At 38.2% G+C, this 26,691-nt stretch overlaps 1 protein-coding gene across 1 annotated transcript; it reads right to left on the bottom strand.

Annotated features, from left to right (window-relative positions):
* Positions 1 to 3,018: 3,018 nt before the first annotated feature.
* On the bottom strand, positions 3,019 to 26,224 carry LOC124173311 (zinc finger protein 569-like). The gene is made up of 9 exons (XM_046552830.1): positions 26,187 to 26,224; positions 25,832 to 26,096; positions 25,580 to 25,717; positions 21,454 to 21,621; positions 15,274 to 15,393; positions 13,619 to 13,747; positions 11,766 to 11,897; positions 9,439 to 9,511; positions 3,019 to 5,838 (listed from the first exon to the last, which is right to left on the bottom strand). Exons 2-9 carry the CDS (start codon positions 25,997 to 25,999, stop codon positions 4,154 to 4,156), a joined length of 2,613 nt encoding a protein of 870 aa, XP_046408786.1. The 5' UTR covers positions 26,000 to 26,096; positions 26,187 to 26,224; the 3' UTR covers positions 3,019 to 4,153.
* Between the last annotated feature and the right edge of the window lie 467 nt (positions 26,225 to 26,691).

A 26,691-nucleotide genomic window follows, 5' to 3' on the forward strand; every position in this document is an offset into this window, starting at 1 on the left:
CCATCTCTGAAAGTGAATGCATCTGAAGCTGAATTTAACGTCTACAAAGTAAGGCTTTCACTCAACGACATGGGAATGACATTGCCCTGTATCGGTTCCACGTGTGCGCGCAACAGTTTGACTCCACGAAGTACCAGGGTGTTCGATGTAAAATTCGTACCGATGGCCATGTTGGAATTCAAGATACCATTCACCCTTTACTATGCAAACTCACAACCTGTGAGTGCCAAAAATGCATCTAAACTGCCTCCAAAAGACTACGTTGTCGATTAAAAGCCATATTGACGATTTTCGTTATGCTTTGAGACAAGCCCTCTGGTCTTCCAGAGAATTCCCATCGTTGCGTAAACGCAACATTATTTACAACAACCATATTTATACCAGTAGCGATGGAAGTTCGTGACAAAAATAAACATGATGAATAAAGAAGCTTAGAACTAAGAGAAAACATTACCTCTAGCAAGATCGCCCAATAAATCTTTGTAAAAAAATATTTACAGTTTGTAGTACTTCAGCGCTTCGAAATAGGCAAATTTCAAAGTAAAATAAAAATTATTATTTTAATGAATATTTTTCCAAAAATAACTGAAAAAGAGCGAATGATATTTCAGGAATTCAGGAACCCTGAGAAAAAATTATCCTGAAGCAAAGGTTTTTTATAATAATTTCACTTCAATAATGTTGCTTTTACGCAACGCTGGGGATTAATGGGTTAAATGTTGACACAACATCTTCATCTTAGGCGGACGCAGCCGGTAGCTTTAAACCTTTAACTGCGGGAGCGTCAACATTTTTCTGCCACTGTGTGCGGGACCTGAGCGGGAAAGATATTTATTCGTGGACCCCGGGTGTGTGTCTAGCAGGTGGTGAACCCTCTTAATTCGGGACTGCCCACCCTACCCCCTGACGACAGACCGTATACGTAATATGTTCTTTGGTTATTACGCGGGGACGAAAGACCCACCGCCGATAGTACAAGAAGGAGAGACCAATGCATTCAAATAAGTTTCCCTGGCTAATGTACAACAGCAAGATAAATAAATTCCTAGGAAATGCTAGGTTTCGTTGGAATTGTTTTCATCGTGAATGCGCCGAGGAAAGTAGGGAGCTCTTTCCATCTCGGAGAAGGGAAAATCCGGGCAGCGCTACCCGTGGTGAGGGTATCCAGTCCCCGAATGACGCCTTTGTGTTCTCTGCCACTACACCCTTTTTCCCAACTGATGGCCGCTGGGTGGAAAATAGCAAGTAGCCAATCAGAAGCGCTGCCCCTTCCACTTCTCCTTTCTCCTCCATCCCCTTTCCTTTTCCCCTCCATCCGGCCGGCCGGCGTTGCCAGCCTTGGGAATAACGGTACTTTCGGGAGCGGCGGAAGGTTCTAGGACGAACGCTCTGCGGTTCCAACGGATTAGATTTGGCAACACTGCGAGCTGGAGAGGGATCAGCACTGCACGGAGTTCGGAGAGAGACTGCGGGCTCCTACACACTTTCTTCTGTCGCACTTCTGTAATTGGCTAGAAGAGTGGGTGGGTTTCGAGCAAGCTCACGGTCAGCCGCCGTCAGTTCAGAAAAAAAGGGTATAGGTTTGGCCGAGTTCAAGCGACCGCGGGAAGCACGGCGTTGAAATCTTAAGATATGGCTGCCAGTGGCGAGAAAATTGGTTAAATGTTGACACACGTTCTCCCCGCTATCACAATGCAGACCATTTAAAAACGTTTCCGCAGCTTAAGGTATAACCCATTAGTGCATAGCGTCCAATTCGTCAAACCTCCGTATATATAATTTCTTTCTGGGCTCCAATTGACATGCGCTACATAGTGATACTATATTAAGTTGACATGGATGTCTGTCTTTACTGCGCTGGTAATATTTCAGCTGACTACTTGAATGTATCGACTTAAGAAGGATTTATGTAAGATATGGCATTCAAAGAACTTTCAGTCGTCCCACAGGGTAATTAAATTATTTTTTATTGAATTTTTTCTCAATATGTTAATAACTTTTATCTTATCCGATATATCAGACGCCATGCACGGGGGTCAGTTCTCTTTGTTTATCTAAAGATGGCTGATCTAATATTTTGGCCACATTCTTTTATTTGAGTATAGTACATTTAATTTTCAAATTACGTTAATTTTATTTTACAGTGGAATGTAAGCATAATGTAAGTAACTATCCAGAAAAAGATTGTTAGCCTTGGCAATAAATAAATATAAACACCCAATAGCAACTGTGGAGGTGACAAATTATGCAAGGTCACCCTCTAATGTAACATCATGTAATCTTTGTGAGTGGAGAAAGGGGAAACCTCTAGTTAACCTAAAATGCATATCTTCATTCTGAAAATGTATTGAAATTTGAAAGTAGACTGGACGTTTTCTTTATTTTCCTCAGATAAATTGTTTAACCACAATTGTATACAGAGTAGCATAAATTCTAATTATAAAAATGTGAACCTAGCTTTTGAGGAGGAGGAACGTGTGGCATTCCTCGGCGATAAGATAATGTAAGGATACGCTTAATCTTTTGTTTAAGTTATCTTTAATACATGTTTATCTGTCAGCTATGTGTTTCCAGACGGCTGAACGGATTGCGGCCAAAGTTTGTACATAAATGAATCCCCTGCTCGCTCACTCCGTAGTACTACTTTAGGCTGCGTCCAACGTGTCCTCTGAATCATTTTCTCATTACCAAACCCTGCAAGTGCGCTCAGCGCCACCTAGCATCCACTCCACACCCTCTGCTTACTCTCCCACCCTCCGATAATATCCCCATGCACTCTGCCAATGTTTGGACATCTTCCACCTCCATTGCTGCCTTTTCTCGCAACTTCACCGTTCTAAGGTTAATGGCCCACGATTATCCTTGCTGTCCTATTGACGGTGCATTCCGACAAATAGTGTCGAATCGCTCAGCCGCGAGTGAAAACAGAGAAATAGGAATAAAATTGCATATCTTTTAACAATGAAAATAAATAACATGCTGAATTCATTAAATTAACAAACTCGGCCATAAGCCTTTTATTGTGCACTAATATCACATTACTTACAAAATGTGGACAAGATAAATATTTATACAAAGAATATTCAAAGAACACATGATTAATTCTAAGAAAATTCGGAACCAATTAGAAGATGCCAATTAAGACTGGACTTAAAGCCAGAAACATTGGAGTGAATACTGTGGACGTGTTTAAACAAAAATGTGTAGTGTAGGCTGCTTCATCCTAATCTGATAACCTGGGTGTGCCCTTTTCTGCAACTACTCTCTTTCAATATTCATTACGAAAATCCAGAAACACATTGCTAAGCACGCATTTCATAGAAACAATTAGATAGCCCTTCATCCCTATTGACACAATATCATCATTTATTTCTCGTTGTGCAGGCGAAAATTAACGATTACTCCGTGCAGCTTTGCATGAGGTTCAATTGGAACATTTGTAATATTTATTTAAATTATCCTGTCCCCAAGAAAATGTTGCATGCGTAAACGTGACTTATCAGAGTGAAACCACGCAACATACACAACATGAATAGTCTCTCAATTTGGAGCGCGTGTGGTAGTTAAAAGAGAACTAACAGTGAAAGACTTGGTGCAAAATACGAAGTAATAATAATGCATCACAATTGTACGTTTACACATGTGGTGGTCAGGGCCGCTCCTTGTAGTGATGGACGTGATGCGGACTATGCATAAGCAAGGCTGCGCTCACACATGTGAGCATGTATGTATATCTGTCAAGGTAACCACTCACTGCAAAACACTTCCAACAAATGTTACATTGAGAAGGTTTATCTACTGTGTGTATACTAATGGGTTATTAGGTCGCATCATGGAGTGACAGACTTGCTGCCGATGTTGCAGAAATAAAGCAACTCTCGCTTTATTGGTACAAATGTCTATATCAAAGAGGCTCTTTGTCGACCGGGACACTCAAATTCGCCGCACGAGTAGGGTTTCTCCTACGTGTTGTTTCGCATGTGACTTTTACGTGAACGACTCTGAGTGAAAGATTATTTTGGCGGATTCTGCGTGAAAAAGGTCTCTTATGCGTGCGTTTGCATGTGTCCCACCAGATACCTTCAACAAAAAGAATTTTCGCACATTTTGCACGACTAAGGCTTCTCTCCCGAGTGTATACGAAAATGTATCACTAAATGGTTCTTTTTCGAGAGAGACTTTTCACACTCGTGCCATGACTTGAGGCCTCTCCCCCTATATGCAAACGCATGTGACTCTTGAGAGAACATCTCTTTGTGAAATTCTCGCAGCAAATGCTACAAGAATAAGGCTTCTCTCCCGAGTGTTTTTGAATGTGTGAGGTGAGCTGACTTTTCCTAGCGAAGGACTTTCTGCACAGGCGGCAGATAAAAGGCTTCTCTCCCGAGTGTTGTCGCAAGTGATTGTCGAGAATACTCTTCTGAGTGAAACACTTGCGGCAAATGCTACAAGAATACGGTTTATCCCCCGTGTGAGTACGAATATGTCTAACTAAGTCGCTCTTATGCGAGAAAGACTTTTCACACTCATTGCATGAAAAAGGCTTCTCTCCCGTGTGTGTTCGTGTGTGACTCTTGAGGGAACTCTTCCGAGTGAAAGATTTCTTGCAGATTCTGCATGAGTGGGGTTTTTCTCCCGTGTGCGTATGTACATGTCTAACTAAGTTACCTCTATCCGAGAAAGACTTTTCACACACGCTGCATGAAAAAGGCCTGTCTCCCGTGTGGGTGCGTGTGTGGATAACAAGTTTGTCCCTCCTGGCGAAGGACTTGCTGCACAGGTTGCATATAAAAGGCTTCTCTCCCGAGTGTGTTCGCAAGTGAATGTTGAGATGACCTCTATGAGTGAAAGACTTGCTGCAAGTGCTACAAGAATACCTTTTCCCTCCTGTGTGTGTAAGTTTGTGTACGGTGAGGTCCCTTTTCTGAGTGAAGGACTCAGTGCACTCGCTGCATGAATAGGGTTTATCTTCCTCTCTCGGACCCACGTGATTGCGTACATTTCTAATGCTAGATGACTTTGAAGATAAACTTTGTGTAGTTGATTTCTCTCCTACTGTGAAACTTCTCGTGAATCGTCTTATGTTTTTCTCATCCCCTTTTCCTCCACTGGTTTCCTTGTTGAGCAAATTTTCTTTTTGCATGGGCTCTAGCATTTTCCTATCCAGCTCTTCTAAACCCTTTGGGATGGTAGGCTCGCAAGAACTGCTGAGTCCGCTTGATGGAAGTGCTTCCAGAGACACACCTACGATTGATGATTCTGCCGCAGCATCAAAATTACGAGCAACAAAATGAATTTTCATGTGTTTGATAAGCTCCTTTTTGTTGTTGAACACATCTCTGCAGTTCAAACAATTATATGAATCTTCGTTTGAACTGTAACTGTTCCCTGGATTTTCGATCAAGCAATTAAGTATCTCCTCATTGCCTCCCATGATGGTCTCACAGCCACTTCTGTCATTTCTACTTATTCTCATAAACCTGAGGTTATGCGAGGTATTTGGTGCATCACAACCACTTTTCTCCCCAACAACAGCCATTGCGGCTCCACCTCTGCTGCTTTCAAGTGATTCAATGTCTTTGGTATTACATTGTCTGTCATCAGGAATTGAGCAACTTGATATCTCATGAGTTTCAGAAGCACCACATTTTCCCAAGTCTTCATCTATCAGATTTTTCTCTATCTCTTCATGGGATGTTCCAGCCTTGGAATCAATTTGTGTCACCAAAGCTGTGGGACCAATGCATTCATCAATTGAATGATTCCTTAGATTTCCTTCTGCAAGCAGATATGAAGTTGATGTTGTTTGCTCGGGCATTTCTTCGGCAGCCGGGACCCCTAGAAGAAAATTTTAAATAGCAACTAACACCGTCAAACATGAAATTTAAGACTACAACATCTTCTATTTAAAATCCATTGAATGGATGGAAAAATGTAAAAACAGGTGGTACAATTGCTGCCCAAGTTGGACTATAACTTAGACACTCGATGTAAATGAATGGAGGGGAAAAGAACACATAGCATAAAAATGATGAGGGCAACAAGGGTGTAGTAGAACAAAAAAGACGAAATCGTGGGTTAAAATGCTACGCATACAAATAATCAAGCACACACATACGCATCACACATATGACTTCCAATTGCAGAAAAAGAATAAAATAAGACCCCTTTCAGAATTCGTCCTTTAAAAAAGGAAAAATATTTTTCTTTTCAATCGAATATTTAACCCCTCAACGCCGTCATGCGAACCCAGTACGCGCCCTTTAAATTTCGGATGTCGTCGTCATGCTTACCCAGTACGCTTCCTGAACTTTAAGAATTTTTACTGTCTTTTAGAATTTTTCTCCGCCATTTGTTACATTTTAAAGTACAACTAATTGCACTTTATTTTGAAGGAATGTTTTTCTTTCCAATAAAATATTCAAAATATTTTTATGACTTCAGGCTTTTGTGTAACGTTACGATGCAAATACGTTTAAAACCTGCGAGTTGATGAATTTAGTCAAAAAAATCACCGTCTCTCTTCAATTATACTGTGTTGAAAAATGCTGCCTATTCTGATATTGAAGCGTCAAGAAGGGTCAACTTCTTCAGCATAAGATACTATATCTTCCTAATTAGCTCACTGCCTTCTATCTGTCTTGCGTGTCATCACCTCAAGCCCCAATTGTGTTTGGTCCGCCGCGTCCGTCCTAAGCGAAGGGACCATGTGCTTCGCCTTGCGTTTCTTTGTTTATTCTTTCAACAATCACAGTAATCAACGAAGATAAGACACCCTATGAACATTCACCATATACTAGGACCCCTTGAGATTCTTTCTCAACTCGTGATGGAGTTTTGAAACCACACGTTTCAGTCCACTAGAACCATTCGTACTGCGTGGTGTTCTTTCAACTAGTGTGTCAGAATTCTCCTCGTGTGCAGTTCCAGTGAGTGGATATTTTTACAATAAGGGATCCCTATCGTGGCTCCAACTAGTAGAAAAATATTGCTAATTCCAAGTGACGAAGAAATAATTGAATAATTACTTGCGAGTGATGCAAACGAAAGTGTAAGTTCGGAAAGTGATAGAGAAAATTATTTCAATGATCGCTCTGAAATTGACGAGATACAGCCTGTTTACGATGAAATTGAGGATACTGATGGAGCGGAAAGCTTTGTGTGGGAAGGAATGAGAAATTATAAAGGTAACAGGGAACCATTTGTAGGTGGTTTTGTACCTCAAGACGAAGCAAAAAATTTGCCCAACGCTGTAGGTATTTTTCAGTTATTTTTTGATGAAGAATTCATCCATGTTATTGTTCTAGAAACCAATCGTTATGCTGAGCAACGGGTTTCATCAGGTGATCCTACATTTTCAAGGAAGTCGAGAATAACCGCTTGGAAACCAGTGACAGAACAAGAGATATACGAAACACTGGGATTATTCATGCTCATGGGAATAGTGCAGAAGCCAACATTACGGACATACTTTTCAAGAAAGAGAGTTATATCTACCCCAGCTTTCGGAAATTTAATTTCAAGGGACCGATTTGAGATCATTTGCACATTTCTTCATTTCCACAATAATGAAGATAACCATCAACAGATTCCTCCACATCTTAAAACATCTTTCCCGTTATTTCACACCTAAGTGAAAAATTTCAGACATATTTTTTACCAAACTGCAACATTTCAGTTGACGAATCGTTGACGCTATGGAAGGGCAGGCTAACCTTCAAGCAATACATTCCTCTGAAGGCATCAAAGTTTGGGATCAAGACCTATGAGCTTTGTGATGCAAATACCGGCTACCTGTGGTCATTTCTGGTGTATACTGGTAAAGACACAATATTTCACTCGAAAATTACTCCAGATAACTCAAACAAGACAACAGAAATAGTTTTAAACCTGGTTGAACCACTGCTAAATCAAGGACGTTGTGTTTCGATGGACAATTTTTATAATTCTCCTTCCCTTGCAAAACTGCTGAAATGTAAATACAGGACTGACTGTGTTGGAACGTTGAGGTTGACTCGAAAGGATGTCCCAAAATACTTAAAGGAGAAGAAACTGCAGAGGGACGAAATATGTGGACGCCACTCTGGGCCTGTTGTTGTTTTCAAATGGAGGGACAAAAAATTGTGTCAATGATCTCCACATTCCACAATGATGAAATGAGAACGGTATTGAAAGGCAAAAAAGAGATTCGAAAGCCTGTTTGTGTGATAGATTACAATAAATGCATGGGTGGGGTGAGTCTCAAGGACCAGTTGCTGCATTCCTACCTAATAGAAAGAAAATGCCACAACAAGTGGTATATGAAGTTATTTAGGAGACTATTGAATGCCGCAGTCCTAAATTCATATATAATTCACAGGGAAAATACGGATAAAAAATTGGACCACCTACCATTTCGTGTGCACTTGGTCGAGGGATTATTTTGAAATATGCAACCCCATATGGACAGTTTGTACAAGGCCATCACTCCTTAGACAATTAAGTGCCAAGACTCACCGAGAGACATTTCCTGAGGAGAATTCCTGCAACTGGGAAGAAATCAAAGCCTCAAAAGAGGTGTGAAATTTGTGCCAGGCATGGGAAAAGGAGAGACACCGTTTACTGGTGTGAACAATGTGCAGTGGGATTATGTTTGGATTGCTTCAAACCATATCACACTAAGCAGAAATACTAAGGTAGTCATTTAAATATTTCCATATAGTAGTTTGAAACATCAAAATGTAATTGCCTATATAAAATGACTCGGTAATGATAGAACTCAGTCGAAGAAATGCGTGAACGCATGAATTTTCATGATGGTTATCATTTCGTAAACATCCAGTCGATCGATTAGGAAATGTTTATCCCCAAATTACTTAACTAGATACTGTGATCATTTAAAAAAAATGCATAGTATGCTAGAGATCTCGGACCTTAAACAAAACAAAATGCAAAGCGTTAAAAGCCTTAAAAATTATTCATTGTGTTTAGATTACGAGATAAAAACGACTATAAATAACTATTCAAATCATTAGAAAAATTGGCGTATGGTAACGTATTTCTTCACAAAGGTTTGCAAAAAATTTCACTGATATCGATACGGTTAGAAGAAAGCTATAAATTATTTAATGGCAGCATGCCAAAAAGACGAAATCGTTTAAATCTAATCCGGCCGCTGGGTTGGGATTTAATTAAATGCCCGCCGCGCTTGAGGGGTTAATGAGCCCAGTTGTCACGCCTAGGACCCGGGGACAAGCCACATGTTAAAATAAGATTTTCAGTAAACTAAACGCGAATATTGACTAAAAACAAGCTTTTCTAATATAAGAGTGCATTAAGAAAGTTAAAATAAATCAAATTAAAAATTTTATTCAATTCTAAGATCCAGCTTTTGGACATTCGCCTAGTCAGAATTAGTTAAAAATCTTTTCTCTGAAGAGCCATTTTCAAAACACTCACCCTCTTTCTCTATCATAGACTCCATGGCCATTGTAGGATTTTGAATCAGCTCCCTATTCTCCATAACGGTAGGCTGGAAGTAAGCAGATATAAGATTTAAAAATTACATTTCTAAAAAAAATGAAACATGAATCTTCATTTCTTGTGAATCTTATGCTTAATACAAAAACAAATTAAGTGACAACACCAACACTAACCCTAAACACTCTCCAACAATATGCTGCCCTTAATAATAAAATATAAACTCCTTTCCGGGGAAAAGGTGTAGGCCAAAAGAATAAGCAAAATGCAAGGTACAAATATTGTGGGGCAACATGTCTTCATCAGAGTTAGTTCTTCTATTCTTGACTATATAGGGGAATTTCTTCATGAATCTTCTGAACTAGAGGGGGGGAGAAGTCATATGGGATAACAGTTTTACTTATCCGCTCTCTGTCATGGATGGGGATGACCCCCTCGACTGTCTCCAGCAGGGGGCATTCACCATGGGCTGAGAGAATATTTAATTCAAGGTGTCGTGGGTTGACCTTATTTCTCTTGGCACGGTAAATCTACTGTTCAGTTCTCCTATTTCCTCTTCTTCACCACTCTTCACCTCACAGTCTAACCTCCACGTTTCTCTTCTCTTTCTACCTCTGCTCCACCTGACAGGCAACACACCATCAGCTGTCGGGCATAGCCTTCGGCTGCAACATGTAGCCGTGTTTGATGAGTCTCTTCCAGCTGAAATTCGTCCGTATTTTACTAATCAGACAGTGTTAGTTTCCTGAGGTTGGGGCACCTGGAGGAAACTTAGGAAGAAGCGGGTTTTCATAGAATACTCACCACGGGGCAGGGGGATTGCCAAAGCATGTTCTCATTTTTTAAAAGGAAGGGGTGCAGGTTCTGTCACCCTCCATTTGCTGCACACGGGTGTTGTTTGCAGGAAAAAATGTGGACCTTTCACTGGTTGCGTACACATCATGGAAAAACCACAAAATTGGGAAAGAGGGGAATCGTGGGGGGAGGGGGAAACACTCAGCATTCCATTCAATCTTCGCTGTATACACACAAACATATAATCACACACGATATTGAAGCAGATCTCCTTATCTTGTGAATGTGGATTTAAAGTTACTCATGAAAAATGCCAAGTGGTAACGGTTACAATATATTTTGCCCATTTTTGAAAATAATGATAAAGTTCTCACAATTTGGGCTCAAGTACCCGTGTTTACAGTACTACAAATTCAGAATTTCCCCAAACATCACTTTAATCCATTAATTTAACCCAGTAATCCCAAGCATTGCATAAACACAACATTATTGAATGGTAAAAATTAGAAAAATCCTTTACGCAGGATAATTTTTTCTCAGGTTTTCTGAATTTCTGATATATCTTTCAGCTATTTTTGCAAAAATTTTCACTAAAATAATGATTTTCATCTTACTTCTAAATTTGCCCATTTTGAAGCTTTGAAGTACAACTACAATTTGTAAATGATATTTTACTAATATTGATTGAGTAATCCTACTGGAGGTAATTTTGTCTCTAAGTTCTGTTTCTTTAATCATCATGTTTATTTTCGTAAAAAACTTTTGCCATTCCTGGTATGAATATGGTTGTTGTAAATAATGTTGTGTTTCCTCAGTGATGGGAATTCACTGGTAGACCAGAGGGCTGTTCTCAAAGCATAACAAAACTTATCAGTATGGCCTTTAATCAACAATTTAGTCTCTCAGAGGCAGTTCAGCTGCAGTTTTGGCACTCACAGGTGATGAGTTTATAAAGTAAAGCAAGAATAGCATTTCCTATTCCAAGATGGCCATCTGTACCAACTTTACATCAAACTGTCTGGTACTTCGTAGAGTCAAACTGTTTGGCGCACACATGGAACCGATACAGGGCAATGTCATTCCCATGTCATTAAGTGGAAGTATTTCATTGTAGATGTTAAATTCAGCTTCAGATGCATTCAGTTTCAGAGACGGTAGAATGAGAGGGTGAGAACCGTATTAGTCAAAGCAGGATTGTAATGGAAGGTGGAGCCTCTAGTAACCTTCTAGGAGGATGTTATTGAATATTTAATCAGAAAAGACTGTGAAAATTAAAATATACAACCTAAATTTTGAAAAGTTCTTTTTTGTTCTTATTTTCCGGAGTTTTTCCAACATTGTGTAAACGCAACATAATGCAAATCATATATTATGATGAATATACTCATTTTTACTGAAAATTAATCTTAATTAGGATAAAATAAACCGTAAAATACACAATAACCCAAGTTAAAATCCCTACATGCAGTCTGGGGAACAATGGCTGAATTGAATGTGAATTTCATGCATACCTCAGTGGCATCAGTCTCCTTGGGAGATAGTTCGTCTTTGGCCAAAACCAGCACAGAGTCAAGGTCTATCTCGATGGCTCCAGTGCCTTCAGCATCCACCTCCTCGCCTTGGGAAGACATTGAGGCCTGTGCCTGCACATGAGTCCAAAATCAGCATCATTAACGACAGAGATACAGATATACATCTAGAAATAGCGTCATTAGTTCATCAAAAAATAATGACTCCCATATATAGCATTGATAACAATCTACACACCACCTCAAAAAATTCACCTGTTAATATTCACATGTACACCTTGTATGTTACATTTATGTGCACTAAATTGTACTATAATTATAATGTACCACAATGCTCAAAAAAGGAAATAACTCATCTTCTCAAGAAAATGCAGGATTAGTATCCCGTAAAAAAATGCAACTCATGTGTGAATAACAAATTTTCTAAGGCTAGAATGCGTGACTAAGACTTTGGTTTAATTTTAAATGCTTCAAAATATTGTTCCCCTCATCATTCTTCACTTTGAGTTATCTTATACACATGCAAAATGCATTTGTATTCTGTGGATTGTATCTGCTAGATGTTTTACATCATGATGAAAATTCTTAATAGTCTTATTAAATATAGAATCACATAAAATTCAACAATGGGCAAATCGCTCAAAAGAGTACAGAAAAAAATAGAAAGCATGCTATGCTGAGAGCAGGATGATATGTGTTCACTCACATGCAAAGAGTCCATCATACTATTAGCTCATACTACTCCAATGCCTGGACTTATTACCAACCTTGAATTCCCATGGTAGCTTTTAAAATTCTTCTGCGTTTTGCGGATGAAAATAGCCCCTGCTTTTTTGACATTTCATATACCATTCTTTAATCTAACAACAATTCCATATGTTGGTCCAGCACAGTTATTTTATTCTGTAGTGAGCCAGGCAATAAATAGCTTCGGAGCATAAAGGAGCAATTCATAGCTTGCAAACAATAACTGCTAGTTTTACTCATTCCACTGCCTTTCTAACCTTAAGTGCAGTGGGTATCATACCTCCCTCTTAACATACAAAAAGTAAGCCTAAAACGATCATAAACATGCTATATTCATAACATTTTGATATTTGGTGTTTTTTAAGGGTGCTTCACAGGTAGTAACTGTATTAAATGTGCATTACTTTTAGCAAACGAATATAACTTTTTAAGGTACTTATATTATTATGTAATTTAAAAAAAATTAAGGTTTACCAATGCATGTGACTCAAAAGTGTATGCAACCAGCTCCACACTAACTGATCTCTGTAAAAATTTATGTGTATTCCAAAAAGTTTTAGTTCTCCATACCTGGGTGTAAAACTTGATAATCAAGTCTCCTTGGAGGAACATATTCAAAAGCTCTGCAGAAATATGATCCCTACTTGTGTTCTGATTCTATCAGATAAACTGTATAGACATTGATGTATTAGTATTATTGTCAATTTACTATGGTGAATTCTACCTGAATGTGATGTTTAGTATCCTCATCTGGGGCCCTAGACCCAATTCTAAAATAACGTTCAAAATTCAAAAAAGGATACTGCAGCTCTTAGGTAAAATGTCTCCTTACACAGCATGCCACCCTCCACTTAAAAAATTAACTTTATTACATCACCCCCTTGTGTTCATGTATACTGCGACTGTTTGCGCAAAAAACTATATTCATAATTATGACGATTTATGCATATAAAAATTTTTTCTTTCTTCATTAGTACTGTTTTGTATCTTATATACTCCTTGACATGCCTTATGTTTGTCCAAACTAATCACTGGACCAATTAAAGTATTGTTATTACTATTATTGTTATTAATATTATTATGATTACCTGATCAGAGGCTTGGGAAACAAGGTCATTTGTGGCCCCATCAGTGCTATTACTGTGCGCATATCCACCTCCATCATCACTGAAATGATCTGCTTTTACACAAGGGGACCCAAATGTTCCCATTCCACACTGAGAAAAAATGAGAATTAACACTTCATTGATACATGTTTGCACCAATTGGTATTATAAGCAAAACAATCACAACCAAAACAACAAATATAGGGTGTATACATAATTGAAAAATTTCCTGAAAAGCTATTCTGACCTCAGAGAGGAAGACGGGAGAAATTCATCGACTAAAAAAATATGGCCCATTAAGATACTCTGCCTTTTCAATTAGCCATAGGAAACCCTTCCTAAACAGGAAAAACAAATTTATCAGCAATAATTTGAGACATCATGGTCTCATGACATATTCATTGGCAACCAAGAATTTTTGTCTACTTGGACAGACGAATTACGAAAAAGTTGATTTCATCCATTAAAGGTGATCATAATATTTTATTTCAATCAAAGATGAATATATAACAAGTTCCATTAAAATCACCTCATGGAATGAAATTGATGCCTCTCAACAACCACCCTGGTTTGCAAACATCTAATACCCTTTCCAAAGATGGTGAAGGCCAAATCCTGAGTCCTCCTTATCATTTACTCCATATAGTTCTCACTACATCCACATCTGCTACAGTTAGAATATGCCTTATATAAATTCTTTTTGTGAGCAATTTAGGCTTGGTAGGTTTGGCTAGAAATTGCATCACCTGATTATGTGGCAATACAGCCAACCACAACAAACAAAACAGGATTTATCATTCCCCATAAGAGGTTTTTCTCATTTGGAATGACTTCACCAGTAGTTGACCACATAATGAGTCATGATGGCCTGATAAAAACAGCTGTGGAAGGACTGCTGGAAGAATAGTAAAAGTTATAAAAGATGTAAAAGAGAAGAAACACATCCCAATGAAATAGTTAGCGGACAGTAGAGTTGCTTCAAACATATCTTAGGACTTATGATGATGATCCATCCTTCTGTTTTGTGGTGATTGGAAGAGAGCATGGTGTTTCTATCTTGACAAAAATGGGAAATGCCATGACGTCAGAGCCCTCACTTGCTCAGTGAGCTAAGGTGAGTGATCAGAGCATCTGTATGCCCCCATTCTGTTAACAACAATTAACCACTCATTTCGAATGATTTCTTCAAGAATGACACATGTCTCTGTTAGTTGAAAAAACTTTTCGGCCAAGGGGCCAAAACTTTTGGGAATTATGATTCCCTTAATTTCCCTAGAAAAAGAAACCAGCATCGGCCAGGAAACGTTGGGGCCACCCAAAAATTTGCAAGGAAACATAGCCCAGAAGCTTTTCTTTAACTAACACGACTAACTGTGAAAGTTCTAATGAAGACTTATGACACAACTCAAGTTTACTTCTTCACATTTGACAAAGTTAGGGTAAAGGTTTGGCTTTTCTGGCAACTGGTACAGGAATATTCTGTGGAGGAAATATTCCTGTGATCATATTCCTATTCTATGTTTGACAAGGGAAGGGAAAAGGTATTGTTATTATGGTACATGATATTGCATTATTCCATGGAGGACTGAATTTGTGTAGTAGCAAAAATGTGCTTAACAGAGCAAACGTAAACTTACCAAGTCATCAGTTGCCAATGGGTCCAAAGCTTTACTTGAAATTCCATCTGGATCCGGTGTGTACATCTCAGGATAATTACCTTCACTGAGAGGGTCTTCATTCTCCCCTTTCACAGTTGCCTAGAAGATAATGCTGGGTACCAATCAATGGGGTCAAAACAAAAATGTAAATAGCTATAAACGATAACAATAAAACCTCTACTTTCACCTAAGACCACTCAAGCTGGCTGAAATCATATTTGCACAAAATTTTAGTGACAACCTAAAATGAAATGGCAGACATGATCAGTTTACTCTGCACACCGTAGTGTGGAATGCTTCTCAATGTGCTATCCACAGTAGAAGTGGGAAAATTCTTCCCCTTCCAACTCGGACATTATTCTATCCTGTAGAACCTTGATTTATATTGCCATTTATAATGCATTATATGTTGTATTGAAATTGTCCAAGGGACAACATGGGGGCAGAGGGATTAGTGTCTTCTGATTATTAGCAAAGGAGAGAAGTAAAACACTCATTATCTGTGAATCCATTTCGAGATAGACAGATTTTCAAGCAGTCTATGATGACAATGTCTCCTTAAGTCAGTTATTAAACAATTTATAAACAATAACTCTAATAATTTTTATTCTTTTTATGAGCACATCAAGACGTTCCATGTAAGAAAAAATTCTTTTCATCAATAATTTGAATCTACTACCGGTATCCCTCACCAAAAACTGTAGATATGTTACAAAAAACGTCATGTTAAGGAAATTTAGTGACAGGAAAGAAGCATATTACACTCCAGCAGTACAATTTCCACATTCTGGATCATTGACTGATTTGTTTGGGGGATGTCTTACATCTATGGGCATCTATGTAGTTGACATGACAAAGAGACAGAAAAATGCAAGTGATTCAAGATTGCAAACATCCAAAATCTTTGATAGCCATTTTACACAGGTCACGGAATTGCTCAGATTAGAACGGCATTTATTTCTGAAATGGCTTGGAATTGCACAAATGCTTGAACGAAATTAGAACAGGGCTATTTTGCCATCTTACACCCACCGATTGTTAAATGCATTCTAGCATTTCCCTGCTATACACGACGAATTTTATGACTGCACCTTCGCACACACGTCAGATTCTGTTACAGAACGGTAAAAAGAGCCTCACAGCTTCGATCCCGAAACATGAAAATAGTCTCCTATGGCCGTAACGTAAGGATCAAGAGGCAGGACAAAACAAATACTGCATTGGTTAACTGGAACGGAAGAATTCATAGAAGTCAACCTCTCATAGAAACTTAAATGGAAACCCATTACAAGCACTCCGCTAAGAGGAAGCATTTGCAATGGATGAAGGTACTTTGCTAGGGTTTCTTTGGTTGAGGCATGTGCACTCAAACAACACAAAGGAAACTGCGAGAGTTGAAGGGACCTTACAATAGTTCCTTTGGTTGAGAGAGACCATTCACTCAACATAAAGGAAACATGTTTCCTTCATGTTTACATTATTTGTATTGTCTTTTTTTAGATTCAATAACTAAATGAATAAGTTGAATTCGGTTCTTTATTGTACTTCCCTTGCTTATAAAAATGTTATATGAGGATTCTGGCTTCTTCTTATGTTGAGGTCAAGCAGGAAGATTGATTGAAGAAAAAGAGAGCAAGCTTGAGATTCAGCTATGCTGTAGCAATGACATTAGGCTAGAAAAGAGAAATGAGACAGTCCACCATGGGACTCCTCCATGGGATGTGTGACATTTCTCTCACAAGAATGGTGGTGTAATTAAGCTAATATTGACCTATCTTCCTAAGTAGATGAGGGTGGTCAGATTTTTTGCCTCATGTTGTGCAACTGACGGTCACAAATATAGTGAACAGATGTTTGGATTAATCTGGACATGGGATCATTCCATACAAAATCAACCAATATTTTGACCAAATGACACCCAACGACTCGGATTTTCATGAATCTTGCCATGGTCATACATCCTGGTATAACTAGAGATTGTGTACAATTTTAGTTTCCAATTGTCAATTGTTTATGAAATATGAGCAATTGAAATTTGGGCTTCACCCCGAAAGTGCCGCAACGTGCAACAGGTGGTGATTATTATTTTCATCCATAACTCCATTCCTGTGAGGTGAAAAGGCCAAGATTTTTTTCTAATGCTAAGTGGTCCATAATGATCCCACGATTATCATTAAATATTCACTGCATGAAGTTATTCAGCTGCAAAAAATAAAGTTTACAAAAAAATCTCGCATGTACCATTTTTCATTCATAGCATCCACAGGAAAGGGCCATGTGAATACAGACTCATGGTTCAGTTAAGTAATCATTAATGTATGACCAAAGATCCTGATGAAAAAAATCATGAGTCCGACGTTCCTTTTGGTAAAAAAATACTCATTCATGGTCACGGAAAAAACTGGCTCTTTTTCAAGAAAGAAATTACACAATTTAGAGGAGATATGAGCTAATACTAATGTTTAAACAATATTGGATCATGCATAAACTCATTATAGCATATGCTACCCGCTCTTAGAGTAGGAAACACATAAGCAATCATGTCAAAGGGCAACTAAAAACAGACAATTTCGACTTTCTGCCATAGCAGAGCACATATGGACAGGCCCTACCCATAACATCAATTTTGACGAAGCGAAGCTTATTTCCGAAGAAAGGAGATATTTTCCACGCCTGATACGGGAAGCCATCAAAATAAGCAAGACTCAAGATAATTTCAATGGGGAAGATGGCTATCCCCTTCCGCATGCCTGGAAACGAGTTTTGCGCTGAAAAAGACACAGCAACGACAGCCAATCGCAGATGACCTAGCCTCTACGGACAGATATATAAGGCGGCCAAATTCACTGCATCATTACTTCACTGACCTGAAGAAGCCGACTGTGACGCCGGCGAAACTGTCGTCCGAGAACAATGGACCCACGCGGTGTATTACCCGAAAGAGACTTATCTTCATACTCATCAACCCGCGGAAGCCTGCATAAGGAACTAATAAATTTTTACTTATCTAAATTATGAAATTGACGCTATATTTCTTCTTACCTTATTTTAAAAACATTCAGTACAGAGCGATTCAATTGACAGGCTCTGCCAGTCAAGCCAGGAGTCCACTCTCCACCTCGGTACGTCATTAATATCCAATCCAAGTTCTTCCACCATGTGTATGACCTTCAACAAGGATCCCTCTTATAAACCGTATGCACCATTTGTAAAAAGCATTGTTTGAACAGAAGGTATGTCATGGAAAACTCCCTCTAATTTTCTTTCTTATTTTATTGGCCAATTCTGATGACTTTCATGAAAATCACATCCACATTGAATGTGCAACATGTTAATAGCTAACAAGATGATACAAATAAATAAAATGCTTAAGAAAATTAGATCCACAGAAAAATATATAAATTCATACACAAAATTAATTTTATTGATCCAACTTATAAAATTGACGTTATTTTCCAAGTGGTCTACTTTTCCTCTTCTCTCTTTTTTAATAGGGTGCTGTCCTTTTTTCACCTCGTAGCATCTTGGGGTGTATGCTCGAAACCGCTCGAACTATCCGAGCGCTCGGCAACAAAGCAAGTGGTGATGTCGAGTGGTATCTCGAGTCGAGCGGAGATAGGTATGCTTGAGACAAAGTCGGCCGAATGCGACATAGGTTGCTCGAGTGACACGAAGGGTGAGTGGCAACGACACAGAAACGAGTGCTGGTGAAGTAAACAACAGCTAATTTCAAATAGCAACAGCAAATTTGTGTGACAAATGAGACTCCAAAAATGCCATAGAATACTCGGCAGCCCGGGAAGAAGTTAAAAAGAGTTCATCACAGTTGTGTAAGATATTTACGATGTTTAATTAAACTGCAGCCTCAATTTCTTATATCCAGTTGGTGCGATGTGGTTCGTGTTTGGAGATTTTTCTGTTTTTCTATCAGATTTTTTCTAGCCTAAGTAAATAAGCGATTATATTCAATGGTTCAACAGTCGTCGATGGAAGAATATCGCTAACTTTAGGTACATTTAAATACATTCGTTGAGGAAAACAGCTCTTTTCTAGATTACGCGGATGTCATGGAAGGAATCATCGCGAGTGTTTTGATTGTGAACTCATGTGACATACTTTACGGGTTCTAATATCAATTTCTTGTGCGATGCTCATGGAAGTGTTAATGTTTGCATTTTGTTACCATTTGCATGATACTTCAAACAACTTAGCTTTGATATGACTCAGACTAGATATACTGGATCGGTGTAAATTTGTGATATACCAGTGAAGGAATGAAGGTTTACCAGTGTTGAAATGAAATATGTGTAGTTTTACGATGAATAATTCATTAAATGTTTCCTTGTTTCGAGCATCAGTCTGTTCATTTGCTCCTTTCTTCCCTTCGAATACATGGTACGTACTCAGTGGTCTTATAATTAATAACTCTATTTTTAAGTACCATAAAGTGTTTGGTTAGTATGGTGAAGTAAATTCAGCTTTGCTTGAAACGATATTCGTGAGCATAGGTACCGGGGTCAATGAGTGAGAGGATCTTTGTGATGCCAATTGAATTCTATTTAAATGTGGTAGCAAGATGCATTCTCCATTGCAGCGGTGCTGTCTGTGCCCATGAACGAATGCTCGCAAGGGTATTTACGAATGTAGGATAGCTACTTGCTCACAAATGGCATTGAAGTTAGGTAGAAAGTGAACAAAATGTCCATGAAAATATTTCAGTAACAGTGCATCAATCCCACTTAGCAGCTGATTCGCTTTTGTTGAAAATTTGATTATATTATAATTTGATTTCGGAACCAAAGTTCAAGAGTCAATATGGACACCTATCGCCTTTGTAATAATTTAAAAGTGAAGCAATGTTACATTCGTAAAAATGACGGAATATAGATAATGTAAAATACCTAACACTATTGGGGCGCTTATCGTAATATTGGCAAAGTTAATTACTGCTCCCACTACGTAAGTTTTAAGTTTTGAGAAAGATTCGTGAACATACTCCTTAAAGGCATTAATTTATAGACCTTTGCTTCGCTTAATGAAATTCCCTCTGTCCTTTATTGTAATTGAATTTAGATCCACTATTACTCCATTTAAATGTAATCACTTAACTCGGCCATAGAAATGCCTTAAATCATAGACTCAGGTTGAAAGTGACCCACCGGACGCAACATTACATTGGGTATTTTCATGTAAGCATCACAAATATACATGAAGATAAATATGCATTAAAATCAACACCATCAATAATCATTACATGAACCGGACCCTAAAATACGAGTTTATGGCATGAGTCACTTTGGTAATGCATCTGCCAGCCGTAGATTGATACATAGCAGTGTACTCATCCTGCACAACGAATGACTGGTAAGGTCCTTCAGCATAAAAGCAAAGTGATGTAAAATTCTTAAGCGTTAAAATGATATGGAATTATGATGACCAAAACTCTGGAATAGTGTTATATCAATTAAATTCCTCGTCGGAGAATAAAATTATCACATCAACGTCATAGATAATGGTACGTAGACAATCTTCTACAATATATTTCGAGCACTCCTTTAGTTTCCTACGTCAATGCCGAAGATCTTGGCGATTCCCGCACAAAACCGCGTAAGCTGTCGATTAAGTCCACTGTAAGTTATTCATTCAGCCGGTATAAATGCACGAATTACCTGTGTTTTGATAGAGATTAATTTTTCCAAAACGGAAATCTAACCTCATGGAATCCTTAGCATCTCATATTGCCAATTCTAGCTCTCTAATTGCGAGCGCATGCAGCAACCATGCATTCATTATGATGAGCACTAAGCACTCTGCTGGCACTCGAAGGGTAATTTGAGGGGTCTCGGCCACTCAACTGTCCGCGTTCAGCTGCAGTCATGCACAGGATTGTCGCATTCGTCTTCAAGGAGCTCGAGCATACCAAATGGCCAGAGCACTCGGCTCCGTACCACGTGACTCGCACACGACAATGAAGTTGTGCACGACTAAAATTTCGAGCATAGCCCCCCAGGTCTCCCTAGTCACACAAGCAAGGGTGACTTCCCATAGAAATGCTTTCAGTTACACTCGGCTAAGGCAATTTTGTCTAGCAACATAGTAAATATCTATAAATTAAGGTTGTATAACAAGGGTTCCACTTTGGATGAGAATATAACTTACCAACATACTATCTCTGAATTGATGGGAGTCTGGCACAGGAATGTATATTTCAGTCCTTTGGACTGAATGAGTGAGATGTGAGGTGCCTTGTATCTCATCTTGAATGAAGTCTTTTGTGTCAGCAGGAGTCCCCAACTTGTCATCAGCTGTCTCATCCCATTGGATACTCTGTGGAGAAAGTAACTGTGATAAAGTCACCTCTTTCAATGTTAACAAATGAAGATTACTCGTAATATTGATGAAATAGGATTTTCAATCTGATATCCAAGCATTTGCATAAAAATTGACATGTGTCTCTTAATCAATAACTCAAAAGCTAAATAGCTGCTAATCCAAATTAGACTAGAAGATACTTCATATTCTCATTTTACATAGTGCCTGTATCACATCCTTGGGGCAATGGGAGCAGAAAATAAATGCTTTCAACAATGGTGTTTTAAAATGTGAACCTTTCATGTAGCATATGTTTTTGGTTCATTTCTATTGTGATTGACCTCTTGTTTATATGTGCTCACAAATGAACTCTGGGATAATAGAGGTATTTCTCATATGTTGGCCACTTTCTGAGGTGGAAGAGTATGAAATCATCGGTCTGATCCTGGTAGGGAGAGTTATAGGAAAGTGCTAAAGAGGAGAAAAAAATGTTCACAGGCACAAAACATCATAGATGGGACAGCAGTTAGAGATACTTGGGACCAATTTCAATGGGCAAGAGAGCAATGCCTGAACAGCCAATGTACTGAATAGTGTACGGCACATCAAAGAACATAAACAGGAATCTAAGAAATTCTGACAGCTCCACATGAATAGTCTGGTGGATGAAACCTTTAATAATATAGGAGATTTTTGATTTTCAAATCACATCACTTATAAAAGTATACACAGTTAACATGCTATTTGAGTTCTACATATATGTGAAAAGTTCTTGGCCAAAGTAATCTGCATAAATTTGAAAGTAAAACAGTGTGGCATTACGTCGTAAATCTAGTTGATTGTTCACGTAAGCCCAGACATAGGGAAAAACTCCAACCGTCGGTCACAAGCTGGATCAGGGAAAAGACTCCACAAAACAACAAAATCAGCTCACAAGAAAAAAATTGCAAAAAATAATTTACGAGTTATTATCGTTCTATATCTATTCCAAGTAGAGTATTCAAAATTCAGAAGTATTACAGAAAACAATGATAGTAATTAATGATCCCATAGGAAACATTACCAGCTAAATACCAGCAGTATAATTTTTCTAAATTCCCCATGTCCCACTACCCATGCGTCCACGACCAGGGCTCGAGCAGAAGAGAGACTGCCGATTGCAAGGCGAGACAGGATTTGAGGGGAGGGGTTTTTTGCAAGCAGCGGAGGGGGTAACCAAGGCGAATTTACCTGCTGCACCACTGCACCTGTTGACAGGCTGCTCCGCAAAACCTCGTCCCTGGGTTTGAGTTAACAGCATACCAGCCATAATTTTCCCCTCAACTTCTGGGTTGGAGACATCAGTTGAATCAGAGTGATATTCATTGGAACACAAGGAGGGGAAAAACATAGTGGGGTGAGGTGTTGGAGGGAGAGAGAGTTGCGATAGGACTATGGTAAAACTTCTCACTCCAAAGTGCAATACTATGGACTTAGCACCGATTTCCCCTTGCTTGCCAAGGAGTAAGTATTCCTCCGCAGTAGTCCTATATAAGTCTTGGATTGCAGGTAGGCTGGTTTCGGTGCTGCTTTCGGATGCTGCTTTCCAGAGGCAGCATTTTCCGGAGGCAGGATTTTCCGGAGACAGGATTTTGCAAGACAGGGCCTTTTGCTATGGGGACTTTGCGCGAAAATCCTTAATGCGAAAATCCTTTGCACGAAAAGTCCTTAGCAGGAGAAATTCTGCGGATAAGTTCGGAGGAAGTTCGAAAAATTTCTGGGGGGGTATCGGAAATTTTGGGGGGGGGGAGACACTAAAAAATGCCACAACAGAAAAAAATACAAAACATCAAATTCATTCCATTCTGTGCTCAAGAGTTAATTTCTGACTATATAATCATAATTCATTAAGCAAAATTTACTTACAAAATGGAATAACAATCCATTCCCTGTTTAAAGAAACACTTAACAAAAACATTTTCCTGGAAAGGTAAACATCTAACAAAATAACCTATTGAAAACATATTTCGGTTAAACAAAACACACCTCAAAATTTATCATAATTATCTAAATACGCACGGCCAATTTTACACAAAAAAACTTTCCTGAACAACCCCTAAAAATGAAGGATATGATATGGCAAGCCACGATTGTAAAGACTGTTACATAGGTTAACCATATCAATTAATAAAATATGGTATTTCACCAAGTAAGCCATCTTTAAAATCAAATAAACAGTACACATGACATTCAGTGCATATATTAGATGGTATTCATAGAAATAGAACTTAGGAATTTGACACCATGAAAATTTGAAACAGAGAATGCAATTTTAACTAATGGATTATTCAAATAACCTTTATTTTTACTCATAAAGAAAATTAGTTGTAATAGCTGAAGTTACATACATTGTTGTAGCTCAACATACTCATATTAATAAAATATTTATGCAAAAATGTAAATACAATCTTGCATCAAAGTAACTAACAAACATACTAAACATATTGATATTTAAAAGATACGTCACATCTATCTTCTGATCGTTTTTTATTTTACATCGATTGTTTACAACGTTTGTAATGACATTATTGTAACAATCATCTCCTAAGCTCAAACGAATTTTAAACACTTATGCATTCATTGTACCTCTCCTCTTTTCACATTATAAGCCGTGAAAATTGAGAAAAGTTTTTGAACCATCAGCAGGTATATATTGTTATAAAATAGAGAAAATATCAATAATTCACATTTTGTGTGTGTGCAGTTGAGCCTATGCTTGGACACCAACTTACAGATCCATTTCAGTTCACACTTACAATTAGCAGGAACCACCCACATAGCAGAAATACATCTCGGATACATCTCTGAGACGTCTCGAATATCACATGTTACGTCTCAGAGACATTCTGAGAGCTTCAGAGGCATCTCTGAGACTTCTCTGAGATGTCACTATGTCGAAAAAAATGGTCTATGCGACATCTCTTGAGACGTCTCACATAAGTCCCTGAGATGTCTCATTAGCCTTTGTAATATGGTATGCTTCAAATTTAGGCAAAAAAATTAAATTTAAATTATACAGTTATGGCCTTCTTTTTTCGATTATTTTTAGCGTCAAATTTTGTGATAGATCACCTTTTGAAAATAAGAAACCCATATGAAATGTCGTGATTTTAATAATCAAAACTGCAGATTTGCACCAAAAAATATACATGGAAGGCATTGATGGCGTTTAAATATGTTTTTTTTTTAAATAAATCCTGAACGTCTCACGATTACATCTCCGAGACATCTGTGAGACATACGTGATATTCGAGTCATTCAAGACCATAGTGAGACGTCTCTGAGAGGTTCGTTGCTATGTGGGCAGTAGGAGCTTCTTTTCTCGTTTTAGCATAATTCGGTTACTCAAGTGAGCACATACATTAAAAGGGATTATTTGATAGCGTAGTGGGTGCATTGCCTTCTACGAGTTGGCAAACTTGAAAGCCCAACTTTGTTATCTATGATTGTTTTACAAACAAATACTTGATTGAGACAACAAAACGTCTTTACTTATCACCACTGAAACATCAACGGCAAGGTAGCAAGCACTTTGCATGGAGATTGAGAAACACAGCTTGCGAGAAACTGGGCTTGTTTCACTATTCCGTCATCATGTACGACGGCCTTTTAAGTTCTCCAATATTATCAATTAACAAAAATAATGCTCTATTTATTTTTAATCTCTAATCCAAGCACTTTTTAAAATGAAGTTGGGTTTACCACTTTCAAGAAGTCATAAAATATTCTATTTCTCAAGTCGTGGCATCAAGTGAATAATCAATTACAACTTTGAGTAAATCCAATCAAACAAGTGCTTCGACAAGTTGAATCCACAAATAATGATTCAACTGGATTTCTCACTGCTGTCGACACAAACGAAAGACTCTCATTTAACATTTTCCGAAACATACCATGCACCAGTCTTCAAAAGAGAATAAACGAAAGTACTCACCCTAAAGCAATTCACCCCAGAAAGTTTTCTCAGCTTTGCGTCCGATTGTAAACAAGTCATTTTGAAAACACTGAATTCCGTGAGCTTTTTCAAGCATAGTGAACACAGGGTGGTGGGCAGGCCATCTCCCACAGTGACCTAAGATAAAAATAAACACGCTATACATTGAAGAAGAGCAGAAAATCTGTAAGTGAATAACTAAAGCAATATGACAAAGAAAAATAAATAAGTTGTAGGCATCGAACCACTTACTTCTAAACCCAGTAAACCATTTATAGCATCCTTCACAGTAATTCTGCAAGCTACGTTGGAAGTGAATATGTTGTAGTAATAATCATTATTCTTCATGCATAGTCTGCACAAGGTATCCTCAGAATTCCTTTCTGATGAAGTGCTGAAAATCCCGGCGGTACGATTCATGTTTCAACTTCAATCACTCATTCAATCTTTAAATATGTTAAATCGTCGATGAAATTATCAACACACAACAGACAGATCTCCAGATTCGTCACGGGAGCTACATAGATTTCAATGATACAACATATATTTAGAATGCTCACGGTGAAGGACAAGCTTAAATTTTCAAATTCAAATAACTCTTAAGCACCTCAACAGAAAAATACACCACAGCAAATAAGACGGTTGACCTTGCAGTTCTCAGTAACAACGATTATGTTAGATCATGAAAGCAAAGATTTGCCTGGTTTCCATTAGTTTTAGTTTACATTTTAGCCGCTAGAGGCTCATATACATAGCAGGCCTCTAATCAAGACGCGTTTCGAAATTCACCGGCAGTAGCATGGAAAAAGGAGGAGACTTTTCATTTAAGACTATGCAAGCAATATTAATGCTATCGGGACAAAGCAGTGTTGCACGGTGTTGATGAGACTCATTAAACGACTATAAATGGTAGAATTTTTAGAGGCAAATGGGTAAAGCAACCATGGAAGAAATTCATGCGTAACCATGGAAGAAATTCCTGTGAAACCATGGAAGAAGTCTTCCATGAAGTAACATTTATAAAAGTCTGCAAAGAGTAGATAACGTGAAAACTATCTCTGTAAATGATAAATCATATTTCAATTGATATTAATTCAGAAAAATACGTTAAT

This window comes from Ischnura elegans (genome assembly GCF_921293095.1).
Source record: "Ischnura elegans chromosome 13 unlocalized genomic scaffold, ioIscEleg1.1 SUPER_13_unloc_4, whole genome shotgun sequence".
Taxonomy (NCBI): Eukaryota; Metazoa; Arthropoda; class Insecta; order Odonata; family Coenagrionidae; genus Ischnura; species Ischnura elegans.

Bases quoted from the DNA above. Each gene is read 5' to 3' on its own strand.
- LOC124173311 (XM_046552830.1), bottom strand. From the start codon at position 25,999: ATGAATCGTACCGCCGGGATTTTCAGCACTTCATCAGAAAGGAATTCT. The intron at 15,394-21,453 runs GTAAGTTATATT...ATTATCTTCTAG, and splicing joins AATTCAGAGATAGTATGTTG to GCAACTGTGAAAGGGGAGAA. The intron at 5,839-9,438 runs GTGAGTGTTTTG...ATTTTCTTCTAG, and splicing joins GTCTATGATAGAGAAAGAGG to GGGTCCCGGCTGCCGAAGAA.